The 18,046-nt window shown below is 51.9% G+C and overlaps 1 protein-coding gene across 1 annotated transcript in view; it reads right to left on the reverse strand.

Annotated features, from left to right (window-relative positions):
- The window catches only part of RYR1 (ryanodine receptor 1), a 121,202-nt gene that overhangs the window by 68,990 nt on the left and 34,166 nt on the right, over positions 1–18,046 (reverse strand). Inside the window, exons 29-44 of the mRNA XM_089903499.1 lie at positions 16,534–16,928; positions 15,445–15,577; positions 14,470–14,630; positions 13,655–13,820; positions 11,539–11,625; positions 11,138–11,364; positions 8,930–9,542; positions 7,151–7,402; positions 6,607–6,807; positions 6,161–6,272; positions 4,757–4,903; positions 2,972–3,245; positions 2,118–2,232; positions 1,900–2,032; positions 1,426–1,520; positions 28–163 (exon numbers count right to left, since the gene is read on the reverse strand). Of these exons, the coding sequence (XP_089759625.1) occupies positions 28–163; positions 1,426–1,520; positions 1,900–2,032; positions 2,118–2,232; positions 2,972–3,245; positions 4,757–4,903; positions 6,161–6,272; positions 6,607–6,807; positions 7,151–7,402; positions 8,930–9,542; positions 11,138–11,364; positions 11,539–11,625; positions 13,655–13,820; positions 14,470–14,630; positions 15,445–15,577; positions 16,534–16,928 (3,247 nt within the window). The remainder of the gene's footprint in view (positions 1–27; positions 164–1,425; positions 1,521–1,899; positions 2,033–2,117; positions 2,233–2,971; positions 3,246–4,756; positions 4,904–6,160; positions 6,273–6,606; positions 6,808–7,150; positions 7,403–8,929; positions 9,543–11,137; positions 11,365–11,538; positions 11,626–13,654; positions 13,821–14,469; positions 14,631–15,444; positions 15,578–16,533; positions 16,929–18,046) is intronic.

Here is an 18,046-nt window from a genome sequence, read left to right on the forward strand (position 1 = left end):
CCCTATTACCGCCACCCGTTGCCTCACCGTTGACGAAGACGGCGAAGCGCAGGAAGTCCAGGTAGCGCTCGCCGCCGCAGGGGTTCCAGCCGATGTCTGGGTACCCTTTGGCCAGGAGTATGGGGCAGCTTTGGAGGCCACAGCCTGCCAGGTAGGACACCACCTGGGGGCACAGGAGGCTCAGCCAGAGACTATACCCACACCACCTTCCTCCCCAAGGCTCAAGTCCTTGCCCATCCCTGGAGCTCCGCAATCCAATTTGGATCCCTCAGCAAACAATAACCCTCATCCTCCACCATCATTTCCCACCTGGACCATCGCAGCCACCTCCTCCCTGGGCTCACTGTTCCCTTCAACCCCTAGTCTGTCCCCCACACAGTCAGAGAGACCCCTACTGTCTCACTTAGGGCTAAAGCCAGAGCCCTCGCTGTGGCCCACAGACCCTCCACACAATCTGCCCTTGTCAACTCCCTGCCCTCACATCCTAGCACTCACCCTGTCTCCCTCTGCTCCAAGCACACTGCTCTCTCTGCTGTTCCTCAGACTCATCAGGTTCACTCCTGCCTCAGGGCCTTTGCACTGGCTGCTTCCCAGCTTGGAATGCTCTTCCCCCTCATGTCCATATGGCCCCCATCTCCTTCAGAGCTTTACCTGAAGGTCACTTTCTCAGTGAGGCTTTCTCTGACCACTTGTGTCTAAACTCAGACACCCTCCCGACACTTGATATTTCTCTCCCTTGCTCACGTTTTCTCTTCCTTAACACTCGTCACTAGCTAATACACCACATATTTTACTTGTTTATTATCCATCCTCCCAACTAGAATGTCAGCTTCACAAGGACAAGGATTTTTGACTCTCAATCACTGTCATACCCCTACTGCCTTGGATGGGTCCTGACACATAGTAGATGCTCAAAAACATTTGTTAAATAAATAATACTATAATGGTAGATAACTGTTAGAGAGTGCTTACTGCTTTGTAAACGCTTTTGTGAGTTAACTTATTTAATCCTCAGAACAACTGTGTGAAATTGTTTCTATTATATTCATTCTACAAATGAGGAGATGGAGGCCTGGAGAATTTAAGCCACTTGTCCAAGGCCACAGAGCAAGAGAGTGGGGCCGGGAGTAGGGGCGGGGAGTTGAATCTAAGTTGCTGAGCTCCAGAGCCCATGCCTTTCACTGCTACACACAGAAGCAGGGAGCACAGAGGGCCAAGAAACGTGCCAAGCCCACGTGGCTGGGGAGGGTGGGTGTGGATTTTCACTCAGCCCTGTGAGCGAGTGACTGGGTCCTGTCCCTTTGCTGCAAATTATTCCCCTTCTGATTCAGTTCTGGACCATGCACAATGGCACCCATAGAGTGGGACCCAAATCAGCAGGTGCCCCAAGGGGCCAGGTATGGGCCAGGCCTTCTCCCTCCATACCTTCTCCAGATCCTGCTCCTGCAACGCCAAGGCCAGCTCGTTGTTGTCGATGACGGAGGCAGCTGCCACATCCAGGGGCGTGGAGCCCTGCATGCCTGTGGGGGTGAGAGGCAGTGAAAATGCTCTTCGGAGGTGCCTAGCTGACTGTCTCACTTTTGCTTGCCTCACCTCCTCCAGGAAGCCCTCCTTGACCACCCCTTTTCCAGCCTGGGTCAGGTGCCTCCTCTGACTGCTTCTCCATCCCAGGCCTGACCAGTCCAGGCTGACACTGTCTGGGATGGGTTTGTCTACCCCACTCCACTGTGAACCCCATTTGGGCCAGGGCCAGGGCTGTCTGGGTATCCCCAGCACTGCTCATTACAGGTCCAGATCCAGGGTGAGTTAAGAGTGAGTATTTGTTAAATGACTAAGTGAGCCAGCGGAGAGGGGGGCCAGCCTGGGTGGACCACCATGAGTGGGCTCGGGGTTCCTCACCCAGGCCGATGCCGCTGTTCTCCAGCAGGTAGCTCAGGTGGTCAAACATGGAGCGCTGGTTCTGCCGGCTGATGCGGCAGAAGTAGCAGAGGAAGCGGCAGCAGCTGGTCACCATCTTGGGGAAGCGGATCTCCTGGGCAAGCAGGGTGGGCTGGTGGTCAGTGCCTGCCCTCCGGGGCCCCCTCCCCTGAGCTCCCCGGCCCACGCAGCCCCCTTACCTTGGATTCGCCACCCCCAAGGACATTCACCATGACCTCCATGACTGTCTCATGCATGCCCAGCGCCCGCATCAGGTTCGGGTGTTGGTAGAAGACTTTGTTGTTCATGATGTTCCTGTGGACAGGTAGAGTGCATGGAGGCAAGTCCAGGCAGAGCCTCCAGACCCTTGCAGGAGCCACCACCACCACTGTGGTAAAAGTTAACATTTACTGAACTCCTAGTCTGTGCCCGGCACCGCTCCCTTTACAGATCTGAACTCATTCAATCCTTATGTCCACCCTGGAAGGCGGGAACTAGAATTATCCCTCTCTCACAGACAAGGAAACCAGAGGATCCAAGGTGGGCTCCCCTGGGGCGGAGATCTCTATCATGTTGCATGTTGTAACCCCAAGTGCCTAGAAAGGGCCTGGCACGCAGTAGGTGCTCAATAGATGTTTGCTGAGTGAATGAATGAGGCTCACTTGGCACTGAGTGCTCAAGACTATTGTTATCGTTATTATTATTACCGTTATTACCGCTACATGAGCTCACTGAAGCCGCACCACAACTCTTCAAGATAAGCGTGGCTCTTCCCCAGTTTAGAGATGAAGAAACCGAAGTTCAAAGAGGGTAAATCTTGAGCCAAGAGTCACAGGTGAGTAGGAGCTGTTACCCAGGGGTGGGTGGAGAGGTAACGGGGCGGGGGGTGGACATTACCTAGGGAGATGGGCTAGCTGCTGGGAGGAGCACACCCCCCTGAGGATGGGGCAGAAGTGGGGAAGGACACATTATTGCATCCAGACAAGCTTGAGCCGGAAGGTCTCCCCTCCCTTCCCCGAGGACGTGCAGCGTCAGGGGAGGGGCGGGGCCTCACCCAATGCTCTGGATCATGAGGTTTTCCTCCTGGAGGCCCATCTGCACGATGAGCAGGGACCGGATCTGGCCAAGGCACTCAAGCAGGCTCATGGTGTCCTCCACGGAGGAGGGTGAGATAGTATAGGCCCGGGGCAGGGCACGCAGCAGCTCCCCGAGCCCATCGTACTGCCGGTGCAGGAGGCTGAACATGGCCCGTACCAGCTCGGGGCTCTGCACGAAGTCCTCTTGGGCCCAACGCACCACTGTGTGGGACACCAGCTCCTGCAGCGACTCTGGGAAGGGGACACAAGGGTAGGAACACTCTTCCTGGCCAGGGCCTTGAGCGAAAATGGTACAGAGGGCGCCCCTCTTTCCAGAGGGCTTCTCAGTTACTAACCACCCACCCCCCACCCTCCCCCTGCCAGGAGGGGGCAGATTCTGGCAGATTTTGTTCTGTGGCTCTAGGAGTCTCCCTATCCTCTTCACCCTATACCCAGACCGTAAGTGTCCCCCTAAAAGCTTTAAGAGGAAAAAGCATTTGTATCACTGCAAAGTACCAGAGCATTATTCTGAGCACCTTTGAAAGTGCAAGTGGTAATTCCATTTGTTCTGTAAAAACACTGCTGATTTTTCATCATGGGAGACAACAGACACAAAGAAAAACTGTGAAGACTTTGGTGTCATCTGAAAATTATGTCAAAAATGAACTCTTTTATTTTCCCTGGCGATGTCCCCAGGACTCTCCTCTCCTATATCCAGCATCCATTTCTCTCCCTGTCTCTCTTTCTCTCCCAATACTTTTTCTTCCCAGGATTTCTGGGAGAGAAGACAGATGTCTCCTGTGTCTCAGGGTCAGGAGAAACCTTCCTGCACTGGCACTGAATGATGGTGTCAATTCATGACCTGTGACATGTCCTACCTTCCTTCCGTCTGCTCTACACGATCTGGACCCATCACTTCTGACTTCATATTCTGTACCTCTCCTCCGGCTCACTCTGCTCCAGCCACACTGGTCTCTAAACGCACCAAGCATCTTCCTGCCTCAGGGCCTTTGCACTGGCTGTTCCATCTGTACCAATCATCTTTCCCCAGATCTTTGCATACCTCACTCCCCCACTCCAACCTCTCCATCTTTGTCCCTCTCTCTCCTCTCACTCAGCTTTAGTTTTCTTCTTAATATGTGTGGCCATCTGACATTATGGTATATGTATATTGGTATCTTTTGTAATATTCTAAACTCCTTGAAGGCAGGGACTTTGACTCTTCCCCCTATTACATTCCCTGGCCCTACCAACAGTGCCTGGCCCGGAGTTGGCCCAATAAAATTTCTTGAATGTTATAGAATAAACCCTCCACCAATGTTAGGGACTCTGTCCTTGTTATATGGTGTTAATATATAGTTTGCCTAATGACCCATGGGCCCAACATTTATCATGACTGCTTTCCTAACCCCTCAGCATAGGAATCATTTCACCAAGAAATAAGGGAAAAACAAAGAAAAGCCACAAGTACGTGGAAGCCATGGTGGTGCAGGAGTTGCCCCATCCCAAGGTTGGATGTATGCCTCTGCTCTGGCAGCCATGCACCACACTGTTCCAACACACACACCGTGCAGCCCCAACTTTGGGGCCACGCCTCCAGCATGCCTCCCCTCTCACCCCTCTCTCCACTCCTCCTCTCTCATTAATACCTATCCACCCGTCCCTTGGGCTACTCCTGGTGGCCTTTCTTGGACCCAGAAACTCCCCAAGCGCAGGGCTGCTTGGCCCACCCCTGTGCCATCCCTGGTGGCCCCAGTCCTCACGGGGTTTGTGCTCCTCAGCAGGTGGCTCCTCCTCCGGTTTCTCCTCCTTCTTCTTCAGCAGCCGTACCTTCTCCAACAGGCTCATCAGGCGGCTGCCCAGGGTGGCTTCCTCCTCTGGTTCTTCCTCCTCCCCCGCCAGCTGAATTCCTGGAGGTGGGCAAGAAGAGAGAGCGTGTCATTCATCTGTTTGCTTATTGATCTGCTCTATCATTTACTTCTTTATTCATTCATGTGTTCACTCACTCATTTCTCATTCATGTGTGCATTCATGGGGGTTTCCATTTGTTTCTTTATATGTTCATGTTTGTTCATTTATTCATTCCTTGGATCATTTGTCTTTTAAACCAACTATTGCAAGTATCTTCAAAGAACTAAAGGAAATCAAGTCTAAAGTATTAAAGAGAATTATGATGACAATGACTCATCAAACAGAGAATATTAATAGAGGTAGATAATATACAAAATAACCATATAGAGTTGAAAAGTACAAAAACTGAAATTTAAAAAACACTAGAGGGGTACAACAGCATACTTGAGCTGGTAGGAGAAAGAATCAATGAACTTGAAGGTAGAACAACAGAGGTTATCCAGTCTGAAGAAAAACTAACAGAGCCTCAGAGACCTGTGGGACACCATCTAGTGTACCAACAGATGCATAATGGGAGTCCTAGAAGGAGAGATGAGAAAGGAGCAGAAAAATATTTGGAAAAATAATGGCCTCAAAGTCCCAAATTTGATGAAAAATATTAATCTACACATCCAAGAAACTAGGTGGCCTAGTGGTTAGGGTTCCTGGCTTTCACTGCCGTGGCCTGGGTTCGATCCCTTGCTGGGGAACTGAGATCCCACAAACCTCATGGTGTGGCAAAAAACAAAAACAGCTCAAGTAGGATAAATTCATTGAGCTCCACACCTAGATAGATCACACTCAAACTGCCTAAAGGCAAAGGTAAAGAGAAATCTTGAAAGCCAGCCAGGGAAAAATGACTCACCACATATAAGAAAATCTCAGTAAGATTATCAGCTGACTTACGAGAAAAAATAGAGGTCAGCCATCCATCCCTCCAGCCATCCTTCTTTTCATTCATCCAACCAGTCAGCTGTCTCTTCACGCATTTCTTTATTCGGCCATCCTTCTCTCCATCACTTCACACACTCTTCCGTCCAGCTATAGCCTACGGCCATGTGTCCACATATACATCCACCCAAATACCCATATAAACACATCCTTCCACTCATCATCTAGCTGTTCACTGACATGTTCGTTCATTCAGTCACTCATTCATTTTACCAACAGTTACTGCACAAATACTGTAGATATTTAAGGTCAGGAAATCTTAGGAAACTTCAAGACAGGTCTCAAGAGCAAGTTCGGGAGGAGGATTCTCTGATCTCCTCTCTTACCACAGTGTGTCAGCAGGTCTTGATGAAATTCGAGCAAATCCTGTCGGATCTCTTCAGGGACAGGACAATCTTCCTCGTCGTCAGCATCTTTGAAGTGCAATAGCATGTTGATCTAGGGGAAGGTCAAAGATTAGAATGAGGGTCAGAGACCCCAGAGCAGGAACTCTGAAGTCAAGGATCAAAGACCCTATCGTGAGTTCCTGTCTAAGGTCATTAGCGAAGAATATCTGGGCGACTAAAGGTTCGAAAGGAGTCAGGGTCAGTCTGCGGTGACTCAGAAGTCTGGTTCAGAGAGAGGTAGAAGAGTAACAGATAAGTATATGGATAGGGTCAGAGGTCAAGCTCAGGTTTAGAGGTTAAGTGAGTAGCGTCAGTGATCAGAGTAAGGGGAGAGGTTGAGGTTGGGTTTAGACAGCAAGGCCAGCTGGGGTCAGGGGTCAGAGGACCTGCTCCTGGGGTGGGGAGCGGAACTCGCGAGTGCGTCGGGCAGTCTCTGCTGCCGTCATGGTGAAGGCTTTCACAAGGATGCTGTAGCGGTCCCTCTGGTTGGCCTGGAGCTTGTCCACGTAGCGCTCTGCAAAGGCTGCAAGAGACTCTACACGGTGCTGCAGCTCTTGGTCACAGAAATACTCCAGCAGGTGACACATCTGTGGGATGACAGCCATGCAGTAGGAGGGATGGTGGTGAGACCGTCAGGACTTCCTTGAAACTTTTCTTGCTTTCTCTCCCCACTCCGTAGCCCTGCTCTGGTCGAGCCACCACTGTCTCCTGCCTGGATCCTCAAGCCGGCCATCTCCACGGTCTCATCCCTCTATTTCACCTCCCACATGGAAACCAGATAGCTCATTCAAAGCCAGCAGCACTCCACCGCTTTCTGCCCTTCCACAGCTCCCCAGTGCCTTGGGACAAAGTCCAGACTCAAGCCCCACCAGACCCCGTGTGTACTAGCCCGGAGGGATGGAGGCTGGGAAACAGGAAGAATCAGCCCACCTGTAACTTAACAGACTCCGGCAGCTTCATCTGTAGCAGCCCCTCCTCCAAGTCTTCTTCTTTGTCCTCTTCTGCCGCCTCCTCTTCCTCTTGTTCCGCATCTTCCTTCTCCTGTGCCTCTTCCTCCTCGTCCTCCTCCTTCTCCTCCTCGTCCTCCTCGTCCTCCTCGTCCTCTTCTTCCTCAGTGAATACTTCAGGCTCAATCATCTTCAAGATCTGTTTCACATCCTCATCGCCAAAGATACCCATCACCTATGGGACAAAGCCCGGGTCTGTCACTGTGGCCTGCAAGGCTTCCATAATCAAGACCCAGCCTCACTCCCCAGATCTGTTTCTCCTGCACAGGCCAGATTCATTCCTGCATTGGCTGTATATGGCTCCTCTTACAAGCAGGAAAGGCACACACACCCCACGCCCTGCCATCCATCCTCCTTAAGATCCCCCCAGATCCACACCCTGTGTCCCACGTACATGGCCCAGACTACATAGCCAAACATGAGCACCTCTCCCTTCACAAGTGTCCTTTTTCCCAAGCTTGAGCATTTGTTACTCTGTAACAGGACACACCCTACACCTGAGGCCCTTATAGCTCCCAGCATATGCTAGCTCTCAGTCAACATAATGAAGATGCTATCAGATGGAAGGAGAGTAGGTAGATAAAAGGGAAAAATAGTGGGGAAAGAGAGAGAGATGAATGAACAGGGGGAGGACTGGGTGACTGGGTGGATGAATTAATAAATGGAATAGTAGAGGTTTGATGGGGAGATGGATGGACGGGTGGATAATGAACTGAGAGATGAAGGTAAAGGTGGAAGAAGAGATGGTGGGTAGATGGATGACAGGATAAATGATGTATAGATAGGGGGGTGGATAGATGGTTTGACAGATGCATAAGTAAGTAAATGAGTAGATGGGCAAATAGATAAATGGGTAAATAACCAGGCACTGGGGTAGGATGGATATGTGGATGGGTGGATAGGTTTGTGTATGAAAAATTGGATGGATGGATGGATATATGGATGAGTCATTAGATGGTTATGTGAATGAAAGGGTACATGAAATGAAGAAGGGGTAGAAGGATGGAGAATGGGTGAATTAAAGGGTGTAGATGGTTGGATGGATTTGTGGGTACGTGGATGGGTCTTAATATATATGGATAGAGAGATGCATGGATTGATGGACAGATAGGTGGAAGATGGAGAAATGGATGAATCTGTGGATGGGTGGATGAGTGGATGCACAGGTGGAAGGAGGCTGATGGTTGAATGCATGAAGGGAAAGATAGATTAATAAATAAATGGGTAGGGGGATGGATGAATAGATGAAATGGTGGATGTAATGATGTGTGAATGAATGGACAACTAGATTGAAAGTTAGATGGATACATGTATGGATGGATGGATAATTGGGTGGAGACTGGAAGGATAAATAGATGAGGAACATTTGGATGGAAAGATGGGGGTATGTTTGAATGAATAGGTGGATGGATGGAAAGGTTGGTGGAGGATGGATGAATGACGGTTGGTTGGATGGATGAATGGAAAGAAGGAAGTGATTACTAAACAGATGAATAGACGGCAGACGAATGGATGGAAGGAAAAGTGAATGAGTAGATGACAGAAGGATAAGTTGGAAGGTGAAGGGTATATGGACAGAGAGATGAATGGGTAGTTGGATGTATAAATGGGAGGGGAACATATGGAGGTATGTATGTACAGATGGATGGATGATTTGGAATGTGAAAGAACAGGCCAGAGGGAAGCAGGAGGAAGCCATTACCAGCAGGGTGGACACAAGCTTGAGCACGGGCACAAACTGGAACTCCACGGAGCCCCCGACAGGGTCGCGTGCGTGCTGCCCACCGTCTCGCACTGCCTCCCCCAGCATTCTTAGTGCTTTGTCCCGAAGAGCCTCCAGAGGGATGCTGGGGCTGAGACGGGATGGAGCTTCTGCCGCCCCAGCAGCTGGCAGGGCAGCCACAAAACAGGGAGCTAAGAAATGGTGTGGAGGCCGCAGCGAGGTGGTGACGCCGACACCAGGAAGGCTGTAGCGGCGGGGACCATTATCTGCCCTTTTTCCAGGCGGGAAGAGGGTGATGGCACGGGTCTCAGGAGTGAGGGGCACAATGTACTCAGAGAGCATGGAGCGGCGGCTGCGGCAGGCACTTTCGAGGTGGATGCTGATGAGAAGGTCGTAGTAGCCTGCACGCAGGGGGCCGGGCAGGTGTGCGTCTTCCAGGGCGTGCAGCAGCTGCGCCTGGTCCACGTGGCTGCACAGAGCATGTGCCACACGGTTGTTGCCCAGGGCGCACACAGCGCAGTAGAGGCGGAGGGTGTGCGAGTGGAAGCGCTGCAGGTCCAAGCGCTCCGACAGCTCCAGGATGTCCATGCATCTGCAGTGGAGATGGGCCACATTCAGGGACTCAGCAGGCAGAGGAGGTGGGAGACAGAGACACAGACCACAGAGAGGCAAAGAGGTGCTCAGGGGAGTGTTGGTGGCCCCAGCAGTGAATCCCAGTGTTCTGCTGGGTCAAGGTTCTGTGAGGTCTGTGGAGCTGAGTCTAGGAGTCTTTTAATGGTTCTGGAAGTCCCTCAGTGGTCTGAGGGCTCCCTGACATATATCTGGGGTCCATGGGATGGTCTGGTACTCTGGGGATCTAAGAGTCCATGGGAAATATCTGGTGACCCTGAGATGTATCTAGGATCCTAGGTTGGGTCTGAATCCCCCTCTGGCAGGTCTGAGTACCCTGGTTATATTTGAGCACCACCAGAATGTAAACTCCGCCAGTACAGGACATTTCTGCCTCTTTTGTTTATTTGTTTGTTTGCTATATTCCCAGCACCTAAAAAGGACTTAGCGGGCTTCCCTGGTGGCGCAGTGGTTAAGAATCCACCTGCCAGTACAGGGGACATGGGTTGGAGCCCTGGTCCGGGAAGATCCCACATGCCGCAGAACAACTAAGTGAGTGCGCCACAACTACCCAGACTGTGCTCTAGAGCCCGCGAGCCACAACTACTGAGCCTGCATGCCACAACTACTGAAGCCCGCGCGCCTAGAACCCGTGCTCCGCAACAAGAGAAGCCACCGCAATGAGAAGCCTGCGCACCGCAACGAAGAGTCGCCCCCGCTCGCTGCAACTACAGAAAGCCCACGTGCAGCAACGAAGACCCAACACAGCCAAAAATAAATAAATAAAGGACTTAGCAAATAGTATGTGCTCAATAAACATTTGTTGTAGGAACAAGTGAATAAATGGGTGCATCTGAGGCCCCTGGGGATGGGTCTGAGTCCTCCTGGGCAGGTCTGAGTCTCCTGAGTTATACAAGAGCATTACTAGAATGTCCGTTCACAAGAGTTTGGTGTCTCCAGGCTAGAATTCTGCTGTCACACAGGAGGAGCTCAGAGCTATTTGTCAAATCAGTGAATAAAGGAAAGATGAAGCATCTTCCTCGGGTGAGTCTGGGGTCCTGGCCACATTTGGAGTCCTTAAAAGCTTTCCTGTCATCCATGTGAATACTCTTTAGCCCGGTGTGCCTGGGTCCCCTGGAGCGAGTTAGATATCTCCAAGGGATACCTCTAAAGTCTCCTGGGTATGTCCAAGAGAACCTGGGGTGCCTCCAGGCCTCTCTGAATAATGTGCAAGACTCTCTGAGGTGCACTTGAAGCCCCTGGGATGCTGTGTGGTCTCCTTGATGTGGATCTGGACTCCCTGCGATGGGTTTGGAGCCCCGTAGGTGAGTCTGGAGTCCACTGGGGTGTTAGCTGGGGATGACTGGGCTGAGTCTGGGTCCCCTGAGGTGGGTCTGAGACTGCTGAAAGGGATTTAGAGCCCCCTGGAGTGTTATCTGGGGATGGTAAGGGAGGTCCGGGGCTTCCTGGGGTGTTGTCTGGAGTCCCGGGTTAGTGGGGAGGGGCACCGGGTGGGATCCAGACCCCAGAGCGCTTGCAGTATCCGCCCCACCCCTGGGCGCCGGGGCTGTCCCTGACCGGTTCTCCTCGGGGATGTGCAGCGCCATCATGGTCAGCGGCTCCTGGCACTGCACAGACCAGCCCAGCCGCTCGCCCGCACGCCGCGTGTCCACCTGCAGGAAGCGGTTGGGCATGCGGCTCCACGACACGGGCATGAGCATCTGAACCTCGAGCCGTGGCGGGCACTGTGGGCTGGGGTTCTTGCGCTCGCTCAGAAACATGGCGGCCGACAGCGGCATGATGTTCTGGGGACACAGGGGTATGCACGTGTCAGGACTCCCCACCCTTTCCCTCCCGCCACTCTGTTTCCAGGAAGACCTCCCGGATTTCTCCCCCCACTTCAGCCGCTCTGCCAGCCTGACCTCCCACACCTCTGTCCTCAGCCTGCCCCCATTAACGCCCCATCACTGCAACCTGACCTTCTGCTTCCCCAGCTCAAACTGGATGACGTTCTGGTGTGTCGGCAGGACAAAGACAGCAGGAAACAGCTTTGTATTGGGTTCCACCTGGAAAGGGAGAAGAGGGCAGGGTGAGGAAGGAGATGAACTGGAGGTGGTACTGGCTCTGGATCCCCGACTCGGGAGCCAGTTGCCCCAGCCTGATGCTGCTGGTGTCTACAGATCCAAACTCAGGCACTGGAGGCTTCGCAAGAGCCCTGAAGTGGCTCACGGGCTGCACCTCCTCTGATCCAATGAGGCCAACCTCCTCCACCTCCCCCAGGGCAACCTGTGGTCTGGGTCTTTGCGCACATCGTGCCCACCCCCACCCATGAATGCCATTCCTGTTTCTCTCCCAAGCACTTATTTATTCTTCAAAGTTCAAAAAGCATCCTCTGACTGCCTTTCCCTGCAGCCCCTCTGATCTTTGAAGAGAAACCCACCCAGGCTCTAACACAACAAACACCACTATCTGGGAAGCAGTCTTGTCAAACCTGAATCTAATCCAATCTAATCTGGACCCATCTCCCAGCTTACAAGAAAATACAGGGGACAGAGGAAAATGTTTAAATGACACCTCAGGTGTGCATCAGCCAGACTCAGCCTGTGGGGAACTAGGCCAGCACTCTTCAGATGGTAGTATGCACACGAATGCCCTGAGGTTTATTTTAAAAATCAGATTCTGGGGCTTCCCTGGTGGCGCAGTGGTTGAGAATCTGCCTGCTAATGCAGGGGACACGGGTTCGAGCCCTGGTCTGGGAGGATCCCAGATGCCGCGGAGCAACTAGGCCCGTGAGCCACAACTGCTGAGCCTGCGCATCTGGAGCCTGTGTTCCGCAGCAAGAGAGGCCGCGATAGTGAGAGGCCTGCGCACCGCGATGAAGAGTGGCCCCCGCTCGCCGCAACTGGAGAAAGCCCTCGCACAGAAACGGAGACCCAACACAGCCATAAATAAATAAATAAATAAATAAATAAATAATAAAAAAACTGAGCTAAAATTCAAGCCCTCTTAAAAAAAAAAATCAGATTCTGATTGGGCAGGTCTGGGTAAGAGCCTGAGATTCTGCATTTCTAACAGGCTCCCAGGTGATGCAGAGCCTGCTGGTCCAGGGACCACACTTTGAGGAGCAAAGTTCTACCAGACAGACAGCTGATTTCTTCAGTGAATACATTTCAAAGGGGAAAAAAAGAAAAAAATGGAAGGGAAATCTACATATGAAAAGAGACTGAAGGGACTTAGCAACCAACCAAAACATACCTCCTTATTTAGATTCTGATTCAAACAAACAGTAAAAAGACATTTTGGAGACAACCAGAGAAGTTTGACCACGGGCTGGATATTTGGTGATATCTAAGAATTCTTGGGGTTTTTTTAAGACAAGAGTGGTATTGTGGCTATGTTTTTTAAAAGAATCCTTATCTTTTAGAGATACATACTGAAAAGAGACAAACTGTATCATATATCTGAGACAAACCATACGATATCTGGGATTTCCTTCAAAATCCTCCAGTGGGTGTGGATAAAGATGAATCAAGGTTAGCCGTGAGTGGGTACTAGTTGGAGCTGTGTAATGGAGACATGGAGGTTCATTATGCTGTTCTATTTTTGCGTATTTTTAAAATTCTCCATTTAAAATAAAGTTTTATAAAATAAATAAAGTTGGATGGATTAATGGATGGATAGCAGATTCGTGGTAGTAGGTATATGGGCATTCGTGATACAATTCCTTCAATTTTGCTGTACGCTTGAAATCTTTCATAATGAAGTGATGAAAAGGAAAATCCCACCTTAGAATTTTGGCCCATCCCAGGATGTGCCCTGGCTGGTGAAAAGGTGGCGACTGGTATCACCCAGCCCAAGAGGGATATGGACCTCTCTCCAAGGTCAAGGCTCTGTTCTGTCTCCCTCTTTCTGGATGTCAGTTCGAGGAATGGTTCACCTAGGTGGTCTCCCAGGAACCTCCCAGCTCTGGCCTGTCCTGAGGCTGTTTCATCCTGTCTCTCTGGGGTCTGCCCTCAGAGGGTGTCTGGGAGGGGTCCCGGGATGCTGAGACACGAGGACGCTATTGCTAAGTTGCTGAATGAGGGCTGGGCTTACCTGGAAAAAGGTGTTGCTCTCTTTGCCGTTGGCGGTAAAGGTCATTAGGCCAGTGGCCAAGTCCACCAGGCAGCCAATGACGAGGTCCGTGTGGCTGATCCGGCCCTGCTGCCCGGGGCTCACGAAGTCTCCACCCCACACCATGTAGCAGTTGCTGCACTTGAGGCTAGAGGACACAGGAGTGATCAGTGCCCGGATCGTCAGCCGAGGCGCTCTGGACCCTGGACACCCCCTTTCCTGAGCTCCCGGAATACCATGACTCAGAGCCCCACCCCCAAACGCCCGCCACCTGCAGACCTGAGTGCTGAAACCCCTCACCCCAGACCCTGAGCCCCTCGGAGCTAGAATTCTTAGAAGCTGGTGGGGGGAAGGGGTGGTTCCAGAACGAGGAGAAGGAGAAGGGGAGCAGGACGAGAGGACAGAAAAAGGAGGTAAACTAGAAAGAGGACCGCAAGATGGAAGAGGAGGAGAAAATGGAAAAGAAATGGACGAAGAAGAGGAGGGAAAACACAGAGCAGGATCCATGGGAGGAAGACAAGCAGGAAGAGAGGAGGGGCTTCCCTGGTGGCGCAGTGGTTGAGAGTCCACCTGCCGATGCAGGGGACACGGGTTCGTGCCCCGGTCCGGGAAGATCCCACATGCCGCGGAGCGGCTGAGCCTGCGCGTCCGGAGCCTGTGCTCCACAACGGGAGAGGCCCCAGCAGTGAGAGGTCCGCGTACCGCAAAAAAAAAAAAAAAAAAAAAAGAGGAGGAAAGGAGGAGGAGGTGCCCAGCGCTGACCTCCGGTCTCCCACGGCCCCCGCCCCTGCCCGCACCTGCTGTGGATGTTGCCTTGCTCATCCCCCATGGTCACCGTCACCACCCGGACCTTGCTGAGGTCGAAGTTCATGTCGTGCTGATGGTAGTCGGGGGTGACCCAGCCCACCCACACGCAGCTGGGCTCCTGGCCGGCGAAGACCCTCACGGAGTAATAGTACTGAAGAGGCAAAGGGGGGACCGGTGGTCAGTGGGCTTCCCTGAGACTCTGAGTTGACTTCTCTGGATTCTCAGTGTCCTCTGGGAGTTTAACAAGAAGTTGCTGGATTTGAGACCCCCTGGGTCTGTGTCCTTCTGTTTCTGTATTTACTGATGTATTCCTAGATTCGGGAATCCTTTGGGACTGTTTTGTGATACACCCAAATTTGGGTCCCTCCCCAGGTTATACAGCAATGTTATAAATAAATAATAGCTCACAAATGAACTCACTTCAATCCTTACACCAAGCGGATACACTTTTTATCTCCATTTTACTGATGGGGAAACCATAGCGCTTCCACAGCAGAGAAGACATAGAGCCGTGAAGTGACACCCAGGTAGCCCGTGATCCTAACCACTAGGCTGCTTGTCTCAGAAAATATTCCAGATTTGGTGAATCCCCAAACTGTATTGGAATACTTGTGAATTTTGGTTCCCAGGAATATACTAGAATAGCTACTAAGTTTGGGGTGTTGAGTTTATATGGGTGAACCCAAACATTGGGGTGCCAAGTCTATGTTGGTTTATCCCTGGGATTTGGGGGGCCCTGGGAGTTGTATCAGTGTGCCCCATGGCTTCATTGTGTTCCCTGCAATTTTTAGGCCCCTTAGCTATATGGATTTAGGGGTTCAAAGGGTTAAATTGATGTGTACTGTATTTTGTGGTCTCCTGTATATATTGCGGTGTCCCCAGATAAGGGCGATTACTGGGGATTACAGCATGAAATTTGGAAATCTGGAGGGGGAGGCCTGAAGTTGAGGGTCCCCGGTTCCCACCGTGGTGGTATTGAGGATGATCTCAGGGTCATCACGGTCGTCAGCAGGCACCACCTCGCGAGGGAGTCGGGGCAGAGTGGGGGTGGCTGGTGGCTGGGTCATCATGGCGGCCTTCTTGGCCTTGAACAAGAACCTGGTGGTGGAGAGGAGAGGCTGTCATGAGACTCACTCTCAAGCCCAGCTCCCCAGCCCTCTCCATCACAACGTTCGTGCCTCCACATCCATCCTAAATAAACCTCGTTTCTAATACCCAAGGCCTCGCCTCTAGAGGGATGAAATTCCCAACTGCACCAGCATAGCCCACCGTGGAGGAGCTCTGTGCTTTCAAATTCCGGGTTACCCAGATTTAAAGGTGCCTCTGGGAACGTGGAGGTTCCCTTGGGGAGCACACAATGGTCCCCTAAGTCACCATGTCTCATATGGGTGCTAAAGGCATTTGGGAAAGGACAATTCTTCATTGGGCACTGCCTTGTGCATTGAAGACATGTAGAATCCCTGGAGCCCCCAGCAAGCAGTACCTCCCCCCAAAACTGTGATAACTAAAAATCTCCCATCATTTCCAAACATCCCCTCAAGAGACACAGAACTAAATCCCACTGAAAACTACTGCCACAGTAGGGGAAAAGCAGATTTAGTTTCATTTCACATTGAATGCCCTTTGAGGGTCTCCCTTGAAGTTAGTTTTTTGGGGGTACATTTGAGACACAGGAGTGACCCCAATTTAGAAGACCAATGATATTCACTGGGATACCTTGGGGTACAGTCAACTTTCCCAAGATTCTGAGGTCCCCTTTAGTGTTCACAGATAATGAAGTCCACTGGATGAAAAGCTTTGGTACCCCAAGGACCGTGGAGCTCTCCATAGATATAGTGGGGCATCCCGATTTTACATTCTCAGGGAAATTGGAGCAGCCCAGGGAAATAACAGCGTTCACTCGAGACATAACAGGATCCCTCAGTAATCTGACCCCACTTAGCATATATGGGCCCACTTTGGGATACAGTGGGATTTCTCAAGTTACTGAGGTTGCCTAATTGGGGGTCCCAGGACAGACCCCCAAACCCCACCCTGCCCCACCCTTGACTCACCCTCTCTTCTTGTTCTTCTCCGTGGTAGCATCCTTCTCATTCTCTGCCCTGGGAGGCTGGGCCTCTACCCCAGCCTGGGCGGTGCCCCCGGATGACCCTTCCTTGGCAGTTCCTTCTTTGCCCCCCTCAGCCTCGCCCCAGTGCCCAGCTGAGCGGCGCAGGTTTTCATAGTCGGGATCAGGCTCCGCTGCCCGGGCCTCATCCTCAGCAGGAGGCTGCAGGCCAGGGGGTGCCAGAGGGGTGGCCCCTGCGGTGCAGCGGAAGTGCTGGTGGAACTGGACCGGAAGGCTCAGCCGGAGAAAGAGCATCTCCACCAGACTGTTCTGGGAGCCCCACGTGCGGTGGGTCAGGCGCAGGCAGGGGGGTGTGTCCACGGTGCCGTCCACACGAGTCACCTGTGGGGGTGAGGCAGGAAGCACTGAGCCAGGAGGGTGAGCTAGGCCATTGGTCCTAAACCTTATTACACACAGAGTCACCACCAGGCCTTAGAGCACCGCGTGAGAATTAGCCAAAGGCTCACTCCTCCGAGCGTACGAACTCCCATGGGACACACAGCTTGGCCGTGGGGTGCATTCAGCCTTCTGTCTACCTTTGTCTGGACACCTTTGTACAGTGGGCAGCCCTGGTCAGACACTGGAATCACCTGGGGAGCTTTCAAAACCTTCCTGCGCACAGGGCTCACTCCAGACCAGGTCATCCACCCATCCACCCATTCAATCTTCCATCCTTCCACCCACCAATCCATCCATTCACCCATCCATCCATCTAACACTACACAAATATTTACTGAGCACCTACTGTGTGCCAGGCACTGTTCCAAGTGCTGGGAACACATCAGTGAACAGAACAAGGGCTCTGCCCTCCTGCTCTCTTGGGGAGAGCAGCCCAGAAGGGTCAGATTTTTTTAAAGGCTCCCCAGAGGAATTTCTGTTAGACTTGTTGGTTGTGGAAATATAACACTCAGAAGAATGCACACATCATAAGTGCACAGCACGATGAGGTTTTGGAGGGACCACGCCTATGTACCCAGCACTCAGATGGAGAAATGGAACACCACCAGTCCCCCTGGGAGTCCCCTCAGTGCCCGTTTAGTCACTACACTCAAAGATGGTGAGGGATTCTGATGAGGGAAATGCACCGACCTGGCCTAAATAAAGGGCAGGAGCTGAGAGAGGGACAGGTGCCCGGCCTGTGCGCTCCAAAGACAGACTCTCAAGTTTTCTGGAGGCTCCATTAACAACTGGAGCAGTTCCCTTTCTTTGATGCCCCACCTCAAGGTGACCTCCTCAAGGACCAATTGCCAAGAGAGACCTCTGTGCTCCTCACCAGCCAATGAATTCACCCCAAAACTGTGCAACCAAGACTGTCTGCAGGGTCTTTTTCTCCCCTCTCTCCCATCTCTCTTATAAATCCTGTTCTACCTCTGCCCCTTGGCAAGCCTACTGACCATCTCCTTCCTGTGATAGGTATGCAAAGTAACTTAATGTCTGATTATTCGCTCACAGTCAACGCC

The sequence above is a fragment of the Delphinapterus leucas genome, chromosome 20 (assembly GCF_059928025.1).
Source record: "Delphinapterus leucas isolate spDelLeu-1000000601 "Yukka" chromosome 20, BTC_Dleu_Yukka2, whole genome shotgun sequence".
Lineage (NCBI taxonomy): Eukaryota > Metazoa > Chordata > Mammalia > Artiodactyla > Monodontidae > Delphinapterus > Delphinapterus leucas.